The following is a 19,850-nucleotide window of genomic DNA, read 5'->3' as shown; positions in this document are numbered from 1 at the left end:
GTTATACTCAGCACCTTTAGTTTCCTTTCAGTTGGTGTGACTCATCATTATGGGGTTTTTGTGACAGTAGGAGTTTCATGCATGCAGCAATTTAATGTAGTCTGAGTAGGCCACAGAATAAACATCTTTAAAGATCCTTTTGCCAAAGCAGAGAGGAGTAAAAGGTACTGTGCCCTTTGACACAAGGCCTACACATGGCAGCTTTTCCAGTTGAAGCCAAGTCAAGTTGGCACTGGTCAAGTGACTCATGAGAAACATTGTGTTACTTTTTACTGTTAGTCTTCAACCACAGTCTCCACAATCCAAGCAGAGGAAACCAGTTTTTCCTTATTGTGTTTATAGGTTTGGAGCAATTATAGACCCACAAGAATCATGATTGTTTTCTCTTGGTGTAAGCTTCTGGAGGAGTCTGGATTAGCGCCACTGGACTAGAACAACTGCCGTCTTAGCTACAATAGAAAGCAAGATGAGGAGATGAAGGAGATGTTAGCATGCTTTTGCAAAAGATTTTGCTATCTTAGGGGTTGGAAAAAGGTTGAAAGTACCTGTAACTTTATTATGGGATACAGGCAGTTGTTCATCTTGCAGAGGTGCAATGGACCATATTCATAGAGTAGCCATTTTCCTCTAACATAAAGCTCAGGGTGGGATGCTCAAATGCTGTTATAATGTTCCAGGTTGATCAGCAACTGAATATCTACAGGGACATTATCTAAAATTACAAGTTAAAACAACATATTTGATTACCCACTAGCTACCATCAAACAGCAGCTAACCTTAGCATTCATGCCCTTCCTCATATCACCGTTAGCTAGGAAGGGGCTTAATGCTAACATTACCTTTTGAAATTGTTGCTATGATAAGAAAGCCATAAATTGACTTTACTTTGTCAAAACAATATATTTGATAACCCATTAGCTACCCACAAACAGCAGCTAATGTTAGCATCCACAACACTTTCAAAAGGTAGCATTTGGCAACTCCCTAGCAAATATGAGCTTGGTAGTTGCTTATTGCTAACAGCAGCTGTTGTCTGATGGGCAGACCAAAGCTAACCATTTATTTTTACTATTAAATATGAACATATGATCAAGCCAGTGTCAGCAAATAATATTCGCATTTCCTAATGGTAATATCAGCTAAGAAGTTGCTTATTGCTTATACTAGCTGTTGTCTTATCGTAGCTAATAGTAGCATCCAACCACTTCTTTGCTAATACTACCGTTAACTAGGAATTTACGAGATAGTGAGATAGTGTTAGCATTCAGGAAATTCTTAGCTAACATTAGCTGTAGTTTGATGGTAGCTAAAGGGTTATCAAAGTCTCTTTATGCCTCTTCTATCATATGACAGTTTTAAAAGGTAACGTTAGCATTCAGCCACTTCCTAGCTAGTGGAAATATTAGCTAGGAAGTGGCTTATTGCTTACGTTAGCTGTTGTCTTAAGGTAAGACCGAGCTAATAGTAGCATCCAACCACTTCCATGCTAATACTACCTTTAGCTAGTACCGTATCATGCAACACTTTCAAAAGATAGTGTTAGCATTCACCAACTTCCTTTCTAACGGTTATACTAGCTTATTAATGCTAACATTAGCTGTAGTTGGGTGCTAGCTCAAATATGTCTTCTTATGCCGTCCCTTTCATAAGACAGTTTCAAAAGGTAATATTAGCATTCAGCTACTTCCCAGCTAGTGCTTATATAAGTGAGGAGGTTGCTTTTGTGAGTTGACATGCTAGAAATCCCCATAATGATGTTTAAAACTTCCCATCACTGCCAACTGAAAGGAAATCAGCCACAATACTGACGTCCGCTGCTGTTCTGTTTCATGAAGATACCTGCACAGAAAACGGACAGACCCACTCCCACAATCAGATATGGAGCCCAGAGCCGTGTCGGATCTGTATATGCGACACGGGGACTGTGGTGTGTGAGGAGGTGGTGTGTGAAGAGCTAAAGCACTGCCAAACAACAGAGGCCCCCGAGGGCGAGTGTTGCCCTGTGTGCTCGACTGCACCACCACCACACCCTCCTTACATGGACAATAAAACTGGTAATAAATATTTAATGAGACGCTGATTTAAATCTCCATAAATATCCACATTTGCAAGTTTACAGAGGGTCTTTTTATGTGGAGTTTTATGTGGTTATAAAAAGAGAGGAGACTTTTACAGCTTCAGGAATGATCACTGTACAACAGTGATTATTTATGCTGTGAAATATTAAGAATAAATAACTGGGGATGAATTTTCTCGCCATCTCTTGTCATTGTTTTTCTTTTTTAACAGCACTGGACAAAAAAAATCCACCTGGATTAAATGGCACAAAATTGCCAAGGTCAACAGGGTCAAACATCCGGGACTGAACGCTCCATCTTGAAGAAACTTTACCGTATCATTGCAATGATGTCAGTTGTTGTTGTTTCCCATAAAGATTCCTGTACAGAGGAGGGAAAAGTCTACTCCAACAATCAGATTTGGAAGCCAGAGGCGTGTCAAGTCTGTATATGTGAAATGGGGACGGTGTTTTGTGAAGACTTGGTGTGTGAGGACTTAGGTGACTGCAAGACAACAGTGATCCCGGAGGGCGAGTGCTGCCCCGTGTGCGTGGCTGCAGACACTGGTAAACTGGAATGTAGCCTGCCCATACGCCTACAGATGCATCCTGGTTCTTGCCCTGTTTGTTAAGCAGTCTCTTTCAGGACTGCTGGTGCTCTTTGTCACGTCTCCCAGTCTGAAGCGCTCCTCTTCAGGCTCCAATGTTCCTTTTAATTCCTCCATATGGTGTTCACTGTTTCCCTTTGACTGTAATGTCAGTTTGCAACAGGAATACATTGACCTTTTGCCAAATAAGATCACTTCTCAACCAACTTTTGTGCAGCAAAAGCATTGGTAGCAATCATGGAAATTAATGGAAACTGATGAAATTGCTACCAATGTCTATGGCAGACAAGGGGAGGTTGAGCAAGTGACTTATCAACCAAATAAGGTGTATTCCTCTGGGAAATTGATGCCTCATTTGTCATTGCAATTTATGTACGTTTGATGATGGTAAATGCCAGGTTAATTGATCTTGTTGCTTTCTATTTCAGCACCAGTGAAAGTTTTATTAATGGACCATTTAAAGCCTGTATGTGTGTGATTTCTAATTTGTGGTTTTGGTGACTTCTTGTGGAATCAAAAAACACAGTGAGGACGCTAAAATCACAAAAAAGTCAACACATATGGGCCTTAAAATACGGCTTTTTTTACTGTTTCTAAATGTCTGCTAGCATGAAATTTTAGCATGTTATTTTCATGGTATTTTAGTTTAAGATTATTTATTTAAACTAAAAGTTTGACATGTTTGAGACGTACGCTTAAATGCTTTTTTGCCAAGAGTAGACTATCAACACCATTCTAATGTCTGTTTTGCTAATTATGAAGCTAGAGCCGATAGCTAGCAGCTTGTTAGCTTAGGTTAGTATAAAGACAAGGGGAAACAGCTAGCAAAAGCTTACCACAAGCTTACCAATTAACACATACAGTATGTCTTTTAGCCACAGTAAGCTAACTAGCCACCATAGTTTATCTAAATATTTAGCCAACAGACTTTAGCGTGGTATCAATCTTCTAATACATCATCACATTTCAACATTTTCAACATAAGTTTATTGTACTAAAATTCAAAAGCACTCCAGAGGCTAACTTAATTCCCATCAATGTTTAGCATTTTATTATTATGTTGTGTAACAATAGGACTATTTTTACAAGCTTTTAGTAGCTAGTAGCTGGTTAGCTTAGCTTAGCAGACTGGAAACAATGGGAAAGAACTAGCATAAACACCTCTAAAGCTCACCAATTAACGCATAGCTCTTTCAACTACATTAAGCTAATTAGCCAACATGGCAAACCTTCTATGGCAAACAGACATGAGTTTGGTATTAATCTTCTCGTAACAAAAAATGGCTAATAAGCATAAAATGTTGATTTCTGATCACATGTTTGACATTAATTTCTTGCATCAAAGTGCTAATTTAGCTTCCCTGCGTTTCTATTTCTTAAAGACACATGCACAGAAAATGGAAAAGTGTACGCTAACAATGACATGTGGAACCCAGAGCCGTGTCGGATCTGCGTGTGCGACATGGGGACCGCTGTGTGTGAACCCGTCGTCTGCGAGGAGCTCGGTGACTGTGAGAAAACTGTGACCCCTGAGGGCGAGTGCTGCCCCGTGTGCTTGACGCCAGGTTCCACATCAAGGCCCAAGACGACTAAAATAGGTAAATATTGGGTTATCATATTTTTTAAGTCTTATTACGTCATACTAAAAAATGTCCTTTCTTTTGGGGCCTTCAGTTGCAGCAGCAGATGAGACAACAGGAGACAGCTGCACAGTCGAGGAGCAGGTCTTCAAACACAACGACATCTGGAAACCGGAGCCGTGTCGCGTGTGCGTCTGTGACAACGGCGTGGCTATCTGCGATGAGGTTCAGTGTGAGCTGGTTTCAAACTGCGAGAAGGTCATCACACCTGAGGGAGAGTGCTGCCCTGTGTGTGAGAACTTCGCCAGTGCTAGCAGGATGATCGGTGAGATGTGTTTACCTGTTGTACAACTGGCCAAGCACATGATAAAGTGTAGAGGCTGGAAGTTAATATTGATAACTTCTAAATATCACCTGTTTACCTGCCAAACAAAAGCTTTATTTAGTCAATGAATTTATTCTTACAGTAGTTTATTTTGTAGTGCTTTAAAGGTAACTGAAAAGCAGCTTTTTGTTACCTTTTTTATGGAAGTTTTAAATGTGTTGCACCTGTAACCTCACCCAAAAGTGATGTCATGGTGTGCGGGCTCACCTTTGAGTACTGTTTTACATCAAATAACAGTTAAAAGTCAGCAAAAAACACACTTTTAAGGGTATGTTAAGTACTATTTTAGATTTAAAGAGAATTTATTCCACATATTTCATGCTGAATAATGAATTTTAGTGTTAAGAATTTGATTAAACTTAAAAATACTAGTATAATTAATGTAACTACTTTCCTTTTTTATGTTTTCCCCAAGAATTTCTGGGCGTCAAGGTAAGACATGATTCATTCCTACATGCGTTCATGTCTTAAACAAATGACCTTTATTAATCCTTAAATTAAACAAATGTTCATATGTTTCCATTACAGGGACAGAAAGGTGAACCAGGTGATATCCCATATGTAAGTTATATCACGGAATAAACAGCAATGTGTTTGCCATTTATATCTATCAGCTTCCAATAAATACATAACGTTATGTTTATTACTCTCAGGTGGTGGGACTCCCTGGACCTACAGGTCCTACGGTAGGTTTTTAACTGCTTTTCCTCTCTTACTATATTTGCTGTGATATACATGAATTATTATTATCACATTATTTCTAATATACAAGATTAACGGTGGGGTATTGTGCGAATTTCAAGCTTCTCATACAGCATCTGCCTGAAACGACTCACTCTGTCCCTTTAAGAAACCCCGCCCCTACAAGCCTACTTCCTTCTGATTGGTTAGCTCTCATAGAAAAAACTGTGTGAAACCTGGCGTTCGCAGCAGCCTGCAGACTGAGCCAAGAAGCCTGGGGATTACTCCAACATACTTTGACCTACAGATCTGAAACTTCACCCACGTTTAGTCTGAACATCCAACATTGTAACATTATATAAATGTGAAACAGCATAATACCCCCTCTTTAAAGTAATGTATTACAATAGAAGAAAGAAAGCACAAAGTTACCACTAGAGGGCGGTAAAGTGTTATATTAGTGTTCACCTGGAACAGTGCAGGATGTGACACAGAGCAGTAACTGCAGTATAAGCCAGTATTGTTTGTTGACCTGCTTTCTATTATATTAGAATTGAATACAAGATTGAAAGGCTTATTTTGAAATGCTTTTATTTTATAATGATTAAATTTCAACAGCAGTCGGAAGAAGAAGGCTTATGTGGTTTATAATGTTTGTATTATTTATCTTTTATATTTGTGTGTATGGTTCAGGGTCCTCCAGGAGCTCAGGGAAACACTGGACAAAGAGGCTTTAGAGGCAGACGGGTAAGTCTGATTTAAAGCGACAGTACTTGATTTTAACTCCCCTAATAGTTCCTTTTTTTCCTCAAAGACTTGTGCAATAAAACAAAACTGGCAAAGAAGAGAGATATGATAAGATGTGGTGCAAATCCTGCGCACATATTTTATATTAATGTTGCATGTTGCAGTGCAGAAGCTCAAAAGGCACAAAGACGCTTCTGTTTTTAATGCAACTATCAGTGGTATCAGGTAATTAATGACCTAAAAAAGAAATTGTAGTCTCTAACTGATCACATTTCACCCTGCAGGGATTTCCAGGTCCTCCAGGATTTGACGGAGAACCCGGAATACCAGGAAACCCAGGACAGACTGGACCCCCAGGCCAAGCCGCCCACCCCGGGGTGAGTTAACCAACTGTTTCACTGTCTCGTTGCTGCAAAAAAAACGTTACTAAACGTCTCTTTGAAATCATTTCAGGGCAACCTAATATCACAGATGGGTTCAGGTTTCAATGAGAAGTCTGTTGTGGCCCAGATGGTGTCAGGATCAAGGGTGAGTGCTCCTCTGTAGAGTGAAGTATATATTATACATGTATGCAGAGTTAGCATTGTTGCTATATGTGTGATTTAAACTGTAATGTTGCTGTATCAGGGTGAAGCAGGGCCTCGAGGACCTCCAGGAACACCAGGAGCGCAAGTACGTTTCAGCCTCTAAGATTTTAACGGCTTCTTTTTCGAGACTTTATTTCGGGAAATGTTTACGGTGATTGTTTGCTCTGTTCAGGGTCCAAGTGGTGGTCAGGGAATTCCAGGAGAGGCCGGAGATCCAGGACAAATGGTAGGAACATGTCGATGTCCACGCAGGGGGCCTGTTCGAAGCTGAACGTATCCCTAAATCTGTGATGTCATTACGTTTCCTTGTGTTTGTTCTCAGGGTGAGCCGGGTCATCGGGGACCAGATGGGCCGCCTGGAAAAGCTGGACTCGATGTGAGTCAGATATACATGCATCTGAGTGCTGATTATAACTATAATAACGAAATGTATTAGTATTATCAGTAATTATTTAGCTCTAATCATCTTTTATTTTTTGCTTCCTTTGCTCAGGGAGAACCTGGTCCTGCAGGCGCTGCAGGGGAACCCGGATTTCCAGGATCTGCGGTAAAATGAAATGCACAATAATATAAGTTTGCATTGCATAGACTCCATTTGTAGTACAGTCTTATATACAATACAAAGACATACAGTAAGTTGGTGCACCTCCAATGTAGCATATAGAACAGCTGAGACTGACACCTAGTGGTTCGTATCTGACGCTGCAGCAGGATCCTCCACATGAAACAGGAAGTGCTTAAAAAATTGCATCCTCCCATGTCAAGTAAAGAGAGGGAAATTTTCCAGAAGCATCTAACTGAGAGGAAACAACAAGTAGTGCATGCTGGGAATTAATGGTGGTTTGATTGTTTGTTTAAATGCAGGGCGCGAGAGGATTCCCAGGACTGCCAGGTCATCCAGGACTGAAAGGTCACAAGGTCAGTCACATTGGAATAATTAAAAGCCGCACCTTGCCATGATGAGGTCTCTCTTTCTATGATTATTTATTACATTTTCAACAACATTAAGAACTGTTTGTGAATGTCTCCATCAGGGACATGCTGGTCTTTTGGGGTCAAGAGGCGAGAGTGGATCCGCTGGAACCAAGGTAGGAATCTGTCTTATGATCTTCCTGTTCTCAAAGTCAGTGATTCTTCATATTTATAATATTTACACTCTAAACTATAAGAATTTAAGTCCCTTAAACTGTACTTTCACTCTGCTAAAGGGTCTAATTTCTTCCTCCACCACTGATTACATCTGTGTCTTCTTGTGTTTTGCAGGGTACATCTGGTACTCCAGGTGCAATGGGAGCTCCAGGCCCTCTGGTAGGCAACACACACACAGTAAACAGACCACCTGAACCTTTTACACACAGTCAGGAGTCCTTCACATACAGCATGTGTTCTGTTTCAGGGACCAGCGGGGATGCAGGGGGAAAGAGGCAGAATCGGATCAACTGGTCCTGTGGTAAGAAAAGAAATCTTTTTTTTTAGGGGGAAAGTGAAGAAAAACGGTGATGCAAGCTTGAAACATTTATTTATGTTCCTCCTTTAGGGGAAACGTGGGACATCCGGCCATGTTGGAAAACCAGGTGTTCTGGTAAGGACTTCATCTACAGTGTAAACATACAATAACTACATGGAAGGCATCCATATTTAATTTAATTTAATTTAATTTAATCACAATTTCCTTCCACTACAGGGTCCATTGGGAATCACCGGAGTGCCAGGTTTCCCCGGTGGCCCCGGGATGAAGGTGAGATTGTCGGCTCTTTTGTTCGCCATCGGATTAAAACTTTCACTGTTTAAAACCAACATTTTAAGCTTTAAAGACCTTGAAAATCGTCCTTGTATTTGACCTGAATGTTGGCTCATTCAGGGCGAAGCAGGACCCACAGGGGTCAGAGGAAGTCAAGGGCAGCAGGGACCCCGAGGGGACGGCGGTCACGCAGGACCAGCAGGACCATCAGGGGAGCAGGTGCGTCTTTTACTGGTTTAGTTTCAAATCTGTTGGACATTATAAGACTTATATCTGATTAATTATTGGTTAATATTCTTTAACAGGGTGCTGAAGGGACTGACGGGTCTCCAGGAGCCCGCGGACAAGCAGTAAGTGTAACTGGAGAAGTTAAACCATCCGTCAGAGTGTGAATGTTTTTATGTCTTTACTAAAGCTTCTCCGTCTTCTTCACAGGGTCTAGCAGGAGTCCAGGGTCCAGCAGGGATGCTGGGGCCACCTGGTCCCCCTGGGCCCCAGGGAACTACAGGAACACCAGGACCAAAGGGACAACTGGTACGAATTAAATTTGCAAGTTTGTGGCGCAAATAATCCAATGAACTGTTCTGACCGCCATCTTGTTTTTCAGGGCGATGTTGGAGTGCCTGGATTCAAAGGAGAAGGCGGATCCAAGGGAGAAAGAGTAAGCCGACAAAAATACCTAACATTTTAAAGGTATTTTGGTGTCATGTGTTTGTTTACTAAGACAGATTGTGTGATTGCCTTAGGGTGACCATGGTATCCCGGGTCCACTGGGTCCAATGGGAGAGGACGGGAAGCGTGGACCCCGAGGTGATGCTGGCTCCATCGGGCCTCCTGGACCTACAGGAGAATCAGTGAGTCAACTTTAACTTCATCTCAGGAGGAAGGTGTCGGGACCTGTGGAAATTTGTTGCCAGTTCAAAACCCCAATCTGAAAACAGCCGATTTTCAAACTCATGAAACGAGTGTCCTTGTTGTTGTAGGGAGCTCCAGGAAACAGAGGCTTCCCAGGTGCAGATGGTCTCCCAGGCCAGAAGGTGAGTAGATTTCTCATTAAAACACACATAACGTCTCTGATCATCACTAAGAGCACATTTGTCTCTGTGTTGTTGAACAGGGAGCTCAGGGGGAAAGAGGATTTCAGGGGTCGACCGGCGCCAAAGGTTTACCTGGAGATCCAGGGCGTAATGGAGAGCCCGGGTTAACAGGAGCTCGGGTAAAGCTACAAAACAGATTTCATTTTTATTTCCTTGAATAACTCAAACATGACTAGAGTCGTTGATGTTGAGTGGTTTAAAGTGATGTGGAAGTGTACTCCAGGGTGTGTCAGTACACCGTGACATCACTGATGGGCGTGGTTACAGGTGCACCAGACTCCAACAACTGTTCCTTCAGTTTAAATTAGTTTCTGTTCAATCTAATTTGGCCTTTTACACCTATAATGACATTTTTATCACCATTTTGAATCAACTTTATTTAAAACTTCCCCTAAAACAGGAAGGAGAACCTAACCAAACAGGTCTTTGTTACACATAAAATCAACATGAAGTTTGGTGGTAAATATTAGGAATAGTGTTTTCTGTACTATAGTTGTAAAATATGTTTTTAGGGAAGAAGATGAAACTTCAGCGAGAGCAACAACAGGATGTTCTGTAACTGTGCGTCTCCTCCACAGGGTCTCACAGGTCTTATCGGTGCCCAGGGAGCAGAGGGAAAGCCAGGACCTCTGGTATGCAAACTTTACATTTTTAAAGTTTCACTCAAACTAGATAAGAATGAACTCTTTCCTCAGACTTGTATACTAGATGATGTGCTGTAAAATCCTCCTCTGGTCTTTGCAGGGCTCAGCAGGAGACGATGGCAAACCAGGACCTGCTGGTTCTAACGGAAACCGAGGCGCAGCTGGACACATGGGCCTGCCGGGACCGAAAGGCTTCACTGTCAGTCTCAGTCTTATTTTACCATCTTTAAACAATTTCATGTTGAGGACTCTCATGTTAAATTTTCTGTGATTTTTAGGGCGATGCTGGGAAGATTGGAGAGGCTGGCAGCCCTGGTCCTCCAGGTCAAAGGGCAAGTTATACCACTATTGATAAAACGTCATTTATACCTCGTACAAAATCATATTTCATCAATACTTTAAAGAAAACTTCATTCAAATTTACTCATAAATATTGTATGTGCTTCCAGGGGGTGAATGGAAAAGATGGAGAGACTGGAGCCGCTGGTCCGACTGGCCCGGCTGTAAGCATCCAGCTCTGCTGTAATACTCTCATTGGTTTATAACATTAGGTGTCAATCATGTAACAGTCTTTGTGCTTGTCTTCAGGGTCTTGCAGGAAAGAGAGGAGAGCAGGGACCACAAGGACTGCATGGATTCCAGGTACACTCCATCCCATAATAACCCCCCAAAATATACAGTTTGAGATTAGCACTGGAGGTGTAACTAGCGACTTTTGTTTTGAATTTCGCTAAAAAATATACCTTAAATGTTGTTTTTACATGTAATATATTAGCTTTTAGCACTAGCTATTTATTTACATCTTCATTTGTCGAAAACACCCGTTTAACACAACTAGAGTCAAACAAATGTTGGTTTCTAGCTAAAAGAATAGAAAACTTGTTGAACTGAAACACAAGTATGAAGATTTAGGAATATTTAACGAATATTTTGAATACATAGAATCATAAACATTATGAGCATGAAATTAAAATGTTGTTGCCGTTTTTTAGGGTTTGCCTGGACAGCCAGGCCCACCCGGAGAGTCTGGAAAGCCAGGTGATGAGGTACGGCAAAATAACACTTTACAACAGTGTTTCATGTATTTAGTTTAGTCCATTTACTGTCCATATATAAGTTAACCATATTACATAATGCATATGTTTTCTTCCAGGGTCTTGCTGGAGAGGCTGGGTCTGTTGGAAGTAATGGTCCAAGGGTGAGTCCAAACGTGTAGCTCTTTTTCAGTTTCAACATCGACCTTAAAGTTACGAGTCAATACATTTTAGTCTAGTTCAATAAGTAATGGTCGTCATTGCAGGGAGAGAGAGGCCCTCCAGGAGAGAGAGGTGAAATCGGGCCCAATGGGCTGCAAGGACCCAAAGGAAGTCCAGGTGGACCAGGAACAGATGGGCCAAAGGTATAGTAACCATAAAACCAGCCAGTGACTTTAATTTGTTGCATCTAAATTATTTTTATAATTCGCCTTTCTATGTATTTTTTCCCTACTTTTTAGGGTAACTCAGGTCCAGCTGGTTCTGTTGGAGAGGCAGGAGGTCCAGGACTTCAGGGGATGCCAGGGGAGAGAGGCATATCCGGACCTTCAGGCCCTAAGGGAGATGCAGTAAGTTAACGAATACATTCACATCGTCTGCAAAGAGGCGGATATTCCAATCTCTCAGTGAGCCTCGGGAGAGTTTTATACCAGCTTTTAATGTGAAAACGTCTTCTCACAGGGCTCTGTTGGAGACAAAGGAGCTGAGGGCAAAGCAGGAGCTGATGGTGCACGGGTGAGTGGTACTTAAGTGAAAGAAGCCAGACGTTTTCAGTCTTTCAACTGAGTTTTAATGTGATATTCTAAAACATTTTTTCATTCAATTAAAGGGGCTTCCTGGTCCTGTTGGACCTGTTGGTTCAGGTGGACCAAATGGCGAGAAGGTGAGCTTAAAAGCACGTTTTTCCATACATTTCAAACCTGAAAATGTAAGAGATTGTGTAAACTATCATCCTGAAAAATTACTTAAAACGTACTCTTTGTTAAATTACTTCGCTAACTGTTTCTTTGTTTCAGGGTGAACCCGGCCCTGCAGGACCTACAGGGCGCAGAGGAACAAGAGGAATACCTGTCAGTGAAACATTTAAATTTACATTAAACTGAGAAGAAATTCAGGTTTCTTGGATGGATTTACTTTAATTACTTGTTTAAGAGTGTATTTTTGTCTGTGTTAAAATCAACAGGGCTCTACCGGTGAGGCTGGTCCAATTGGTCCTGCTGGCTTCCAAGGAACTGCTGTAAGTTTTCCCTGAAGATCGTTAAAGCATCACAGTCATGTTAAAAAATATACCTGCAAAAAAAAAAGGCTTGATTAAAAACAGACTGTTTCTGTCACAGGGTCCTGATGGTCAGCCCGGGGTCAAAGGTGAAACAGGCGAGACAGGACTGAAGGGAGAAGGAGGATCACCTGGGCCACAGGGGATGGCTGGGAAATCAGGAGCGCAGGTACACGGAGAACTTGAATCTAATGAAATGCAATGATGTCTTACTGCAATAGCTGGTCAGTTATCTGTTAAATTATCCAAAAATAATGTTGAAATTAACACTGCTTATCATCTGTGTGTTCATAGGGACCTGTTGGCGTGACTGGGTTGAAAGGTGGAAGAGGAACGCAGGGCCAAGCGGTGAGTTCAAAGCCTCAACCCCACAGAGGGTCACTTTTTTGACTAGTTTGATATATCAAATGTCCTATTTTAGAACGCTTTGTAACATGTATTGAGCATATTGTCATTATTATCATAAAAGTAGATCATATTAAAGGTGTTTTCTCACCATAGGGCTCTCCTGGTTTCCCTGGGTTGCCCGGAGGAGTCGGACCAGCTGGCTCTCTTGTGAGTACTTTGAAATGTGGATATCTTGTCTGACATTCTGATGAACACCTAATGAAGTCAAATAAGCTAATGATCATGTGTGTGTTTCAGGGTGCTGTTGGGGCAGACGGGCCCATCGGTGCACCAGGAAAGCCCGGTCCTGGTGGGATTCATGGGGAGAACGGAGCTCCAGGACGTCAAGGAGAAAGAGGACCTGCAGGCGCACCCGGCAGCGCTGGAGAGAAAGGAGACTCCGGGGAGGACGGGCCTGGGGTAAGAGGAGTTTACTGTCTTTCATTTGAGGCCATACACACAAAAATCCTCTTTCATGTGCTTGTCTGCTTGTGTGTTCTTCTGTCAGGGGCCTGATGGGCCTCCAGGACCTGCCGGTACCACCGGACAGCGAGGTATTGTGGGTCAGCCTGGACTCAGAGGAGAGGGAGGCATGCTGGGACTGCCAGGACCTGCTGTATGTATTCCTTCTGATGCTGCTGTTCGTCCATCTATGTAACAGATCATTTTACACTGAATTCTTCTTTTTCAGGGTCCTCCAGGAAAAAATGGAGCCCCCGGGACTCAGGGCGGCACAGGGCCTCCTGGTGGGATTGGTTTGCCAGGAGCCACCGGGCCAAGAGGAGACGCTGGACCAGAGGTTTGTTCTGTCCATCTCTGTCTTTATGTAACATTTAGATAGACTCTTTGGGTATCTTCCCCATTGCAATTGTTTCTTTGCAGACGATTCAGCTGTTTCTCTTACAATCTTCCATCTTCCGTACCAAAGATCTTCCCATGAAATCTTTATCATGCCATTATCTGTGCTTGTTCAGGGTATCGCTGGAGCAGAAGGACCTCCTGGAAAGGACGGTCTCGTTGGAGAAAGGGTAAGATCAAAGACAACGTGTGTATTTCTTTAAGAAGTGGACTGGATGTGCCCTGGATACAGCTGTGTGTCCTAACCACTGGTGCTTGTGTGTGTACAGGGAGACAGGGGTAATTCTGGTCAAGATGGTCTGGCTGGTGTTACAGGGTCTCCTGGACCTGAGGGTCCTGTGGGACTGACAGGTGGACCAGGAGCTAGGGGCGAAAACGTGAGTTTCACAAACAGAAATACATCTAATTTAAACTGTGTATGCTTTATCTGTCAATCAATACCCTACTGCAAGCTAAAAGAGGGGTCTGCCATGTCTCTTGTTTTGAATTTAGGGCGGCAGAGGTGCAAGTGGACCCCTAGGAGCAAATGGTGTACGGGGGAAAGTGGTAAGCATAAAAGGCCTTCTTGATCAATACCCTAAAATAACAAGTCATCAACGGGCAAAATGAACGCTAAAATTGTGTCTACTCTTAGGGCCCTCAAGGACCACAGGGAGAGAAAGGAGCACCTGGAGATGTAGGAGAGAGGGGTCAGAAAGGACACAGGGGTTTCACTGGACTCCACGGCTTGCCTGGAATAACTGTGAGCAACATTTTTGGTGATCCTCCAAAGGAGATCCTCCTTTTTCTAATGTTAAAGAATTGGTATGAACTGTAGGTGATTTGTCATTCTTCAATGTTAGGGCACCACAGGAGAGGCAGGATCTACAGGTATTGTTGGACCAGCTGGGCCGAGGGTGAGTGTACATCAACAACATGCAGTAACATTTGCATGCAGAAAAAGACATGCAGCTCTGCCTTATTTTAAGATCTCTAATTGCTAACCGAATAGGGTCCTCCAGGAGTGGTCGGCCCATCTGGAAAAGAAGGATACATCGGTCAGCCTGGACCAATGGGCGCTCCTGGAAGCAGAGGTTCCATTGGTGAACTCGGGGAACAGGTGAAGCAATCTTTGCAATGTTGATTTCGTTTTTGAGGTATCCTGATCGTAAGTCTCAAGTTTTCATTTCATTCGTGTCTTTTCATCAGGGTCCACAAGGTGAACCCGGACCAGCCGGGCCTCCAGGCCCCCCTGGACCCCCCACTGCCGCTGTGGAAGACCTCTTCGTCCCCTCTTACGATTACGAAGGATACGGCGGTGTTCCAGAAGCCGTGGAATTCATCGAGGACGACGTGGCTGCTGATCCTCCTCCACCACCTCCAGAGTTCAACAAAGACGAAGCTCTTCCCAATAAGAACCAGGCTGTCCTTCATGCTGACACCGGCGTCCACGCCACACTGAAGACCCTCAGCGGACATCTGCAAAACCTCAGAAGTCCTGACGGCAGCAAGATGAACCCTGCCAAAACCTGCCAGGACATCAAGCAGTGCTACCCTCAGAAAAACAGCGGTGAGCGTCCTGTCTTTCTACGTTTTCTGGTAATCTAGACGTTATTTTCATTTTGCTTTTTCCTTTGATTCAGGTGATTACTGGATTGATCCGAATCAAGGAAGCACAAAAGATGCCATCAAGGTCTTTTGTAATATGGAAACTGGTGAAACCTGCATCTCTGCCAGCCAATCAAGCGTTCCTCGCAAAGCCTGGTGGACGAAATCCAGCCCCAGCGCCAACAAACCAGTCTGGTTTGGAATGGACATGAACAGTGGAAGTAGAGTAAGTGATCAAAAACAAGCATGTTGTAGAGTTTCATGTACCTGCACAGCTTCAAAATCCAGTTAGCTCCGGGTGTAATCTTGTGAAACTTGTGTAATTTCAGCTCCAGTATGGAAATAACGGGGAGCAGCCGAACGCAGTGATGGTCCAGATAAAGCTGCTGCAGCTGTTGTCCAAAGAGTCGCACCAGAACATCACCTACCACTGCAGGAACAGCGTTGCTTACAAAAGCGAGACGAGCAACAGCCTGAAGAAAGCTCTGGTCCTCCGAGGCTCCAACGGCCAGGAGCTGAGAGCGCAGGGCAACAACCGCCTCAGATACACCGTCGTCGAGGACGGCTGCTCGGTAAGTCTTTATAGAGACTTGAAGAAAAGTGATTCTAAGCCATTTCTATGGATTTAACCAACTTTCTTTTCCTCAGAAATTAAACGGAAATTGGGGAAAAACAGTGTTTGAGTACAGGACTCAAACTTCGGCCAGGCTGCCCTTCGTGGATTTGGCCCCTATGGACATTGGAAATGCTGATCAGGAGTTTGGCCTGGACATCGGCCCTGTTTGCTTCTCATAAAACACAAATCCCCAAAGCAAGATGGACAGAAATATCCGAATTTAGAGGAGAAACATCATCCCAAAATTATACTTCAAGGACTCCTCTTTCTGTGAGCGTACGAGTCGATGAAGGTTAGAAGTTTCATGCCGTTCTTCGTCTTCAAACATGGCTGTATTTCCTGTAAGCTGTTGAAATATAGTGTTCTCGAGAGGTTTGTGAGTGGAAGAAGGCTGACATAATTTATTCACCTATTAATACATTTACAATCTAGAGCACTAGTACTCTACAGGGGGATGCATTTGGGAGGAAAAGATACTTTTAAGGTGCTAAATGGGGTTTGGATGGCTTGTAAACTTGCAGAAACTGGAAAAATACAAAGCCTTTTATTTGGCTTTTTTTTCCAGTAAATGCAAGTCAAGAGGTTTGGATGTGGGGCAAGTGTTAATATAGCAATGACTGTAGTTCTTAATTTTAATTAAATAAAAAAGAAAATCATGCTTGAACCTAAATTATTAAGTTCTGTGCAAGAACTCATTTACTCGTTCAACAGAAAACCTTTGTATCTCCTTTTTAAAACTACAACTGTAAATGCAACATATGACTGTAAATTGCAAAGTATTTGTTTATTGTTGACTTTGGATGTGGAATAAATGTCTGTCTTTGGAGTGACCGTGCCTTTCCAACAAACCAAAGCGAGAACAGTTGAATAAATACCTAGTTTTTCTTCATGAGCAGCAAAATTTGGCTTTGAAAATGAGTTTAATGAGCTCAGAACCCTGTACTGAAAACATCCCACCACTAGAGGGAGACATTGTTTTTTTCTAACAGTTCCCAAATCAGAATTAACTGCTTTCTCCTGACATCCCATGTGGGTTAGCTCATTCTGACAGGTAGGGTAGCTCATTCGGGCAGGTGGGTTAGCTCATTCTGACAGGTAGGGTTGCTCATTTGGGCAGGTAGGATAGCTTATTCTGACAGGTAAGTAGGTCATTCTGACTGATAGGGAAGCTTATCATGACAGGTAGGGTAGCTCATTCTCTCGGGTAGGGTAGGGTAGCTCATTCTCTCAGGTAGGGTAGGCTAGTTCATTTGGGCAGGTAGGGTAGCTTATCTAGGAAGATTCATTTGGGCAGGTAGGGTAGCTCATTCTGACTGGTTGGGTAGGCTAGTTTATTTGGGCAGGTAGGGTAGCTGATTGTGACAGGTAGGGTAGCTTATCTTGGGTAGCTAATTTGGGCAGGTAGGGTAGCTTATCTTGGGTAGCTCATTTGGGCAGGTAGGGTAGCTCATTCTGACAGGTAGGGTAGGCTAGTTCATTTGGGCAGGTAGGGTAGCTAATCTCGGGAAGTTCATTTGGGCAGGTAGGGTAGCTCATTCTGACAGGTAGGGTAGGTCATTCTGACAGGTTGGGTAGGCTAGTTCATTTGGGCAGGTAGGGTAGCTAATCTAGGGAAGTTCATTTGGGCAGGTAGGGTAGCTCATTCTGACAGGTAGGGTAGCTTATCTAGGGAAGCTCATTTGGGCATGTAGAGTGGCTCATTCAGGCAGGTAGGGTAGCTTATCTAGGGAAGCTCATTTGGGCAGGTAGGGTAGCTCATTCTGACAGGTAGGGTAGCTCATTCAGGCAGGTAGGTTAGCTCATTCTGTAAGATAGAGAAAAGGTGGAGCTTTTCAGAAGAGAATAAATGTCAATTCATAGGAACTCACATTTTTTGCTATCTGTGCTTATTTCTTGGAATATAACAACACTTGGATTTACAAAAGCAACACAAACGCCTAATTGTTACTTAAATACGTCTCCTGGCTCCATGCTTTCTTCAGTATTTCAGTGTCTCTGCCTGCTTTTGGGTGTGTGAGCATATGATATGAAAAAAAATGGGCAGGGAGAGAGGGAGAGAAAAGTCATCCTTACAGGAAGAAAAGGAGCCAAAGTTCAGGCTGCACATGTTTCTGGGTCGACCTCTCCTCTCCGCGCTCGCTGAAAGACGTGACACTCTCACCGTTTCCTGCGGCCCGGGCTCTCTCCACATCTGTCGAGGTGGTCATTTTTAGCCGGGCCTGCTATTTTCATTTCAGGCATGGAAAAATTTTACAGAGGGAGGTAAAAGTGCGCGTGAAGGAATTGTACTTTTACGTGAGTACTATCAGATAATACCCTTTAAGGTGCCCACTATCAGGAATTAATGGACGACTTAGAGGCCAACAGCATCACACTGTTTCCTTGTTTGGCATTAAACCTTGTGTGAGGCCCTGCCTACCTTTCCTTATTGAAAGATTTGCACGTATTATCATCGTCAATTGAGTTTTGATGGTTATATAATATTATTTTAACCTTACAACTTAATTTTATAGCTTTTTACAGAGTCCACAGTCACGCAAGCGGCTCAGTGAGGCTACAATAAGGCGCAGTAGTGTTCTGAGCTAAATACTAACGTCAAACAGCTGAGTGCATTAGTATTATATTACATAGTCGTATTATTCCTTTTGAAATCAGAATTATCCGACATCAATTTCATGTAAACCCCTTCTAGAGATTTTGAGATATTTCGTTCTGGACCAAATTGGTGGGCCACCAAAAAGCCTTCCTTGGAGCCAGGCCGCTATCATGCCTAAAAATGCTACATAGATAAATATTGTTATTATTACAAAAGGACATGTGGGGGTGCTGGTTTACAGAAGCTGTTGGGTCCACAGAAACAGGCAGCTCAGCCTTAAACTTATCCTCCCACTTATCTCTGAGAGGAAGAAGTCATCCCTCATTTCCTGAGGAAATACATAAACACAGAGGCTGGACGCTCCGCTTTTATTTCTTTTCATCTCCTCCTGCTTACATGCGTATACTTTAAAGTCTAGTTTGCATCAAATTCAAGTGTTTCACGTACACTTAAGTATTTATACCCGCTTCACCCAGAGTCTGCAACCCTGAGATGACTTGGCAGCGACGCCCAGATCCTGACTGGGGTGTCTCTTGTTCGCAGAGGAGCCTCGATGAGATTTCCCAGCTACTCCTTTTCCTTCCTGTGCACCCTCCAACCCCACCTCACTGATGCCCCTCCAAAACACTTAAAGAACTCTGGGAAAAGATCATGAGAAAGGAGAAAGCTATTGACTTAAATTATTAATGGTGGCATGAAAACACAAAGCTGAAAAAAATCAGACAACTAAGAAAAAGCATTGAGTGAAAGTGGCGGGAACATGTTGTCGTCGTATAATTATCATATGTTTATTAATTTAATCATTGAAGACTGATTTTAACTGCTCCTCCTTCCCCATAACCATTCAACCACTCCCTAAACTCTCTTTATTACTTGTTGGAAAATCATTCTGGGAATCATCACAAGCTGTTGGGTTCGTTGAGTGTAGCAACTACTTTCAGGCTCTAGCTGGCAAGCTAACGGTTAGCATGCTAGCTGCAAGTTAGTCATAATGGAAAATAGTCATAACTGAGCTTCTTTAAATTTTTTCTGTCCTAAACTTGTACTGAACTTACTCTTACCTGACCCTGGTGTTTTGTTCTAAGGATTGTAAGGAATTTCATTCATTTAATTGACATTAAAAGGAGACTTAAGCTCTCCAAGGTGCGCTGCAAACGGAACATTTACGTTCACACAGTTTTATTCAAAAAAATCACTTGTACCTTCAATTCCTATCTCATTACTGCCTGTAAATCATTCCACTTTTATTAAGCAGTTAATACACTTGTGTTTTCTAAGGATTGCAAGATATTTCATTCAATTAATTGACATTAAATAGAAATTAAAGCTCTCTGATATAGTTTGTTAGCTTTGCCACTAACGATACACTA

General features: G+C 42.7%; 1 protein-coding gene and 1 long non-coding RNA gene across 2 annotated transcripts; both read left to right on the top strand.

Annotated features, from left to right (window-relative positions):
* Positions 1-5,043: 5,043 nt before the first annotated feature.
* LOC138603366 (uncharacterized) lies at positions 5,044-5,316 on the top strand. Its single transcript, XR_011309239.1, has 3 exons — positions 5,044-5,061; positions 5,158-5,190; positions 5,283-5,316. It is a non-coding gene; the product is annotated as an uncharacterized lncRNA (long non-coding RNA).
* A 2,186-nt stretch (positions 5,317-7,502) lies between these two features.
* On the top strand, positions 7,503-16,710 carry LOC138603276 (collagen alpha-2(V) chain-like). Its single transcript, XM_069674957.1, has 42 exons — positions 7,503-7,562; positions 7,679-7,732; positions 7,908-7,952; positions 8,041-8,094; positions 8,182-8,226; positions 8,329-8,382; positions 8,506-8,604; positions 8,691-8,735; positions 8,821-8,919; positions 8,993-9,046; positions 9,132-9,239; positions 9,369-9,422; positions 9,503-9,601; positions 10,061-10,114; positions 10,227-10,325; positions 10,405-10,458; positions 10,576-10,629; positions 10,715-10,768; positions 11,119-11,172; positions 11,280-11,324; positions 11,427-11,525; positions 11,622-11,729; positions 11,842-11,895; positions 11,990-12,043; positions 12,177-12,230; positions 12,344-12,397; positions 12,498-12,605; positions 12,731-12,784; positions 12,938-12,991; positions 13,082-13,243; positions 13,332-13,439; positions 13,515-13,622; positions 13,798-13,851; positions 13,951-14,058; positions 14,174-14,227; positions 14,316-14,423; positions 14,524-14,577; positions 14,673-14,780; positions 14,870-15,230; positions 15,304-15,494; positions 15,598-15,840; positions 15,917-16,710. Exons 1-42 carry the CDS (start codon positions 7,503-7,505, stop codon positions 16,061-16,063), a joined length of 3,729 nt encoding a protein of 1,242 aa, XP_069531058.1. The 3' UTR covers positions 16,064-16,710.
* Positions 16,711-19,850: the final 3,140 nt, after the last annotated feature.

Source organism: Semicossyphus pulcher, unplaced genomic scaffold (assembly GCF_022749685.1).
Source record: "Semicossyphus pulcher isolate SPU_LCO1_2020_fin unplaced genomic scaffold, fSemPul1.0.p SCAF_24, whole genome shotgun sequence".
Lineage (NCBI taxonomy): Eukaryota > Metazoa > Chordata > Actinopteri > Labriformes > Labridae > Semicossyphus > Semicossyphus pulcher.
The sequence above is the reverse complement of the archived record's forward strand: the minus strand, read 5'-3'. Positions and strand labels throughout refer to the sequence as shown.

Bases quoted from the DNA above. Each gene is read 5' to 3' on its own strand.
- LOC138603276 (XM_069674957.1), top strand. From the start codon at position 7,503: ATGCAGGGCGCGAGAGGATTCCCAGGACTGCCAGGTCATCCAGGACTG. The intron at 14,059-14,173 runs GTGAGTTTCACA...TTTTGAATTTAG, and splicing joins CAGGAGCTAGGGGCGAAAAC to GGCGGCAGAGGTGCAAGTGG. The intron at 15,841-15,916 runs GTAAGTCTTTAT...TCTTTTCCTCAG, and splicing joins TCGTCGAGGACGGCTGCTCG to AAATTAAACGGAAATTGGGG.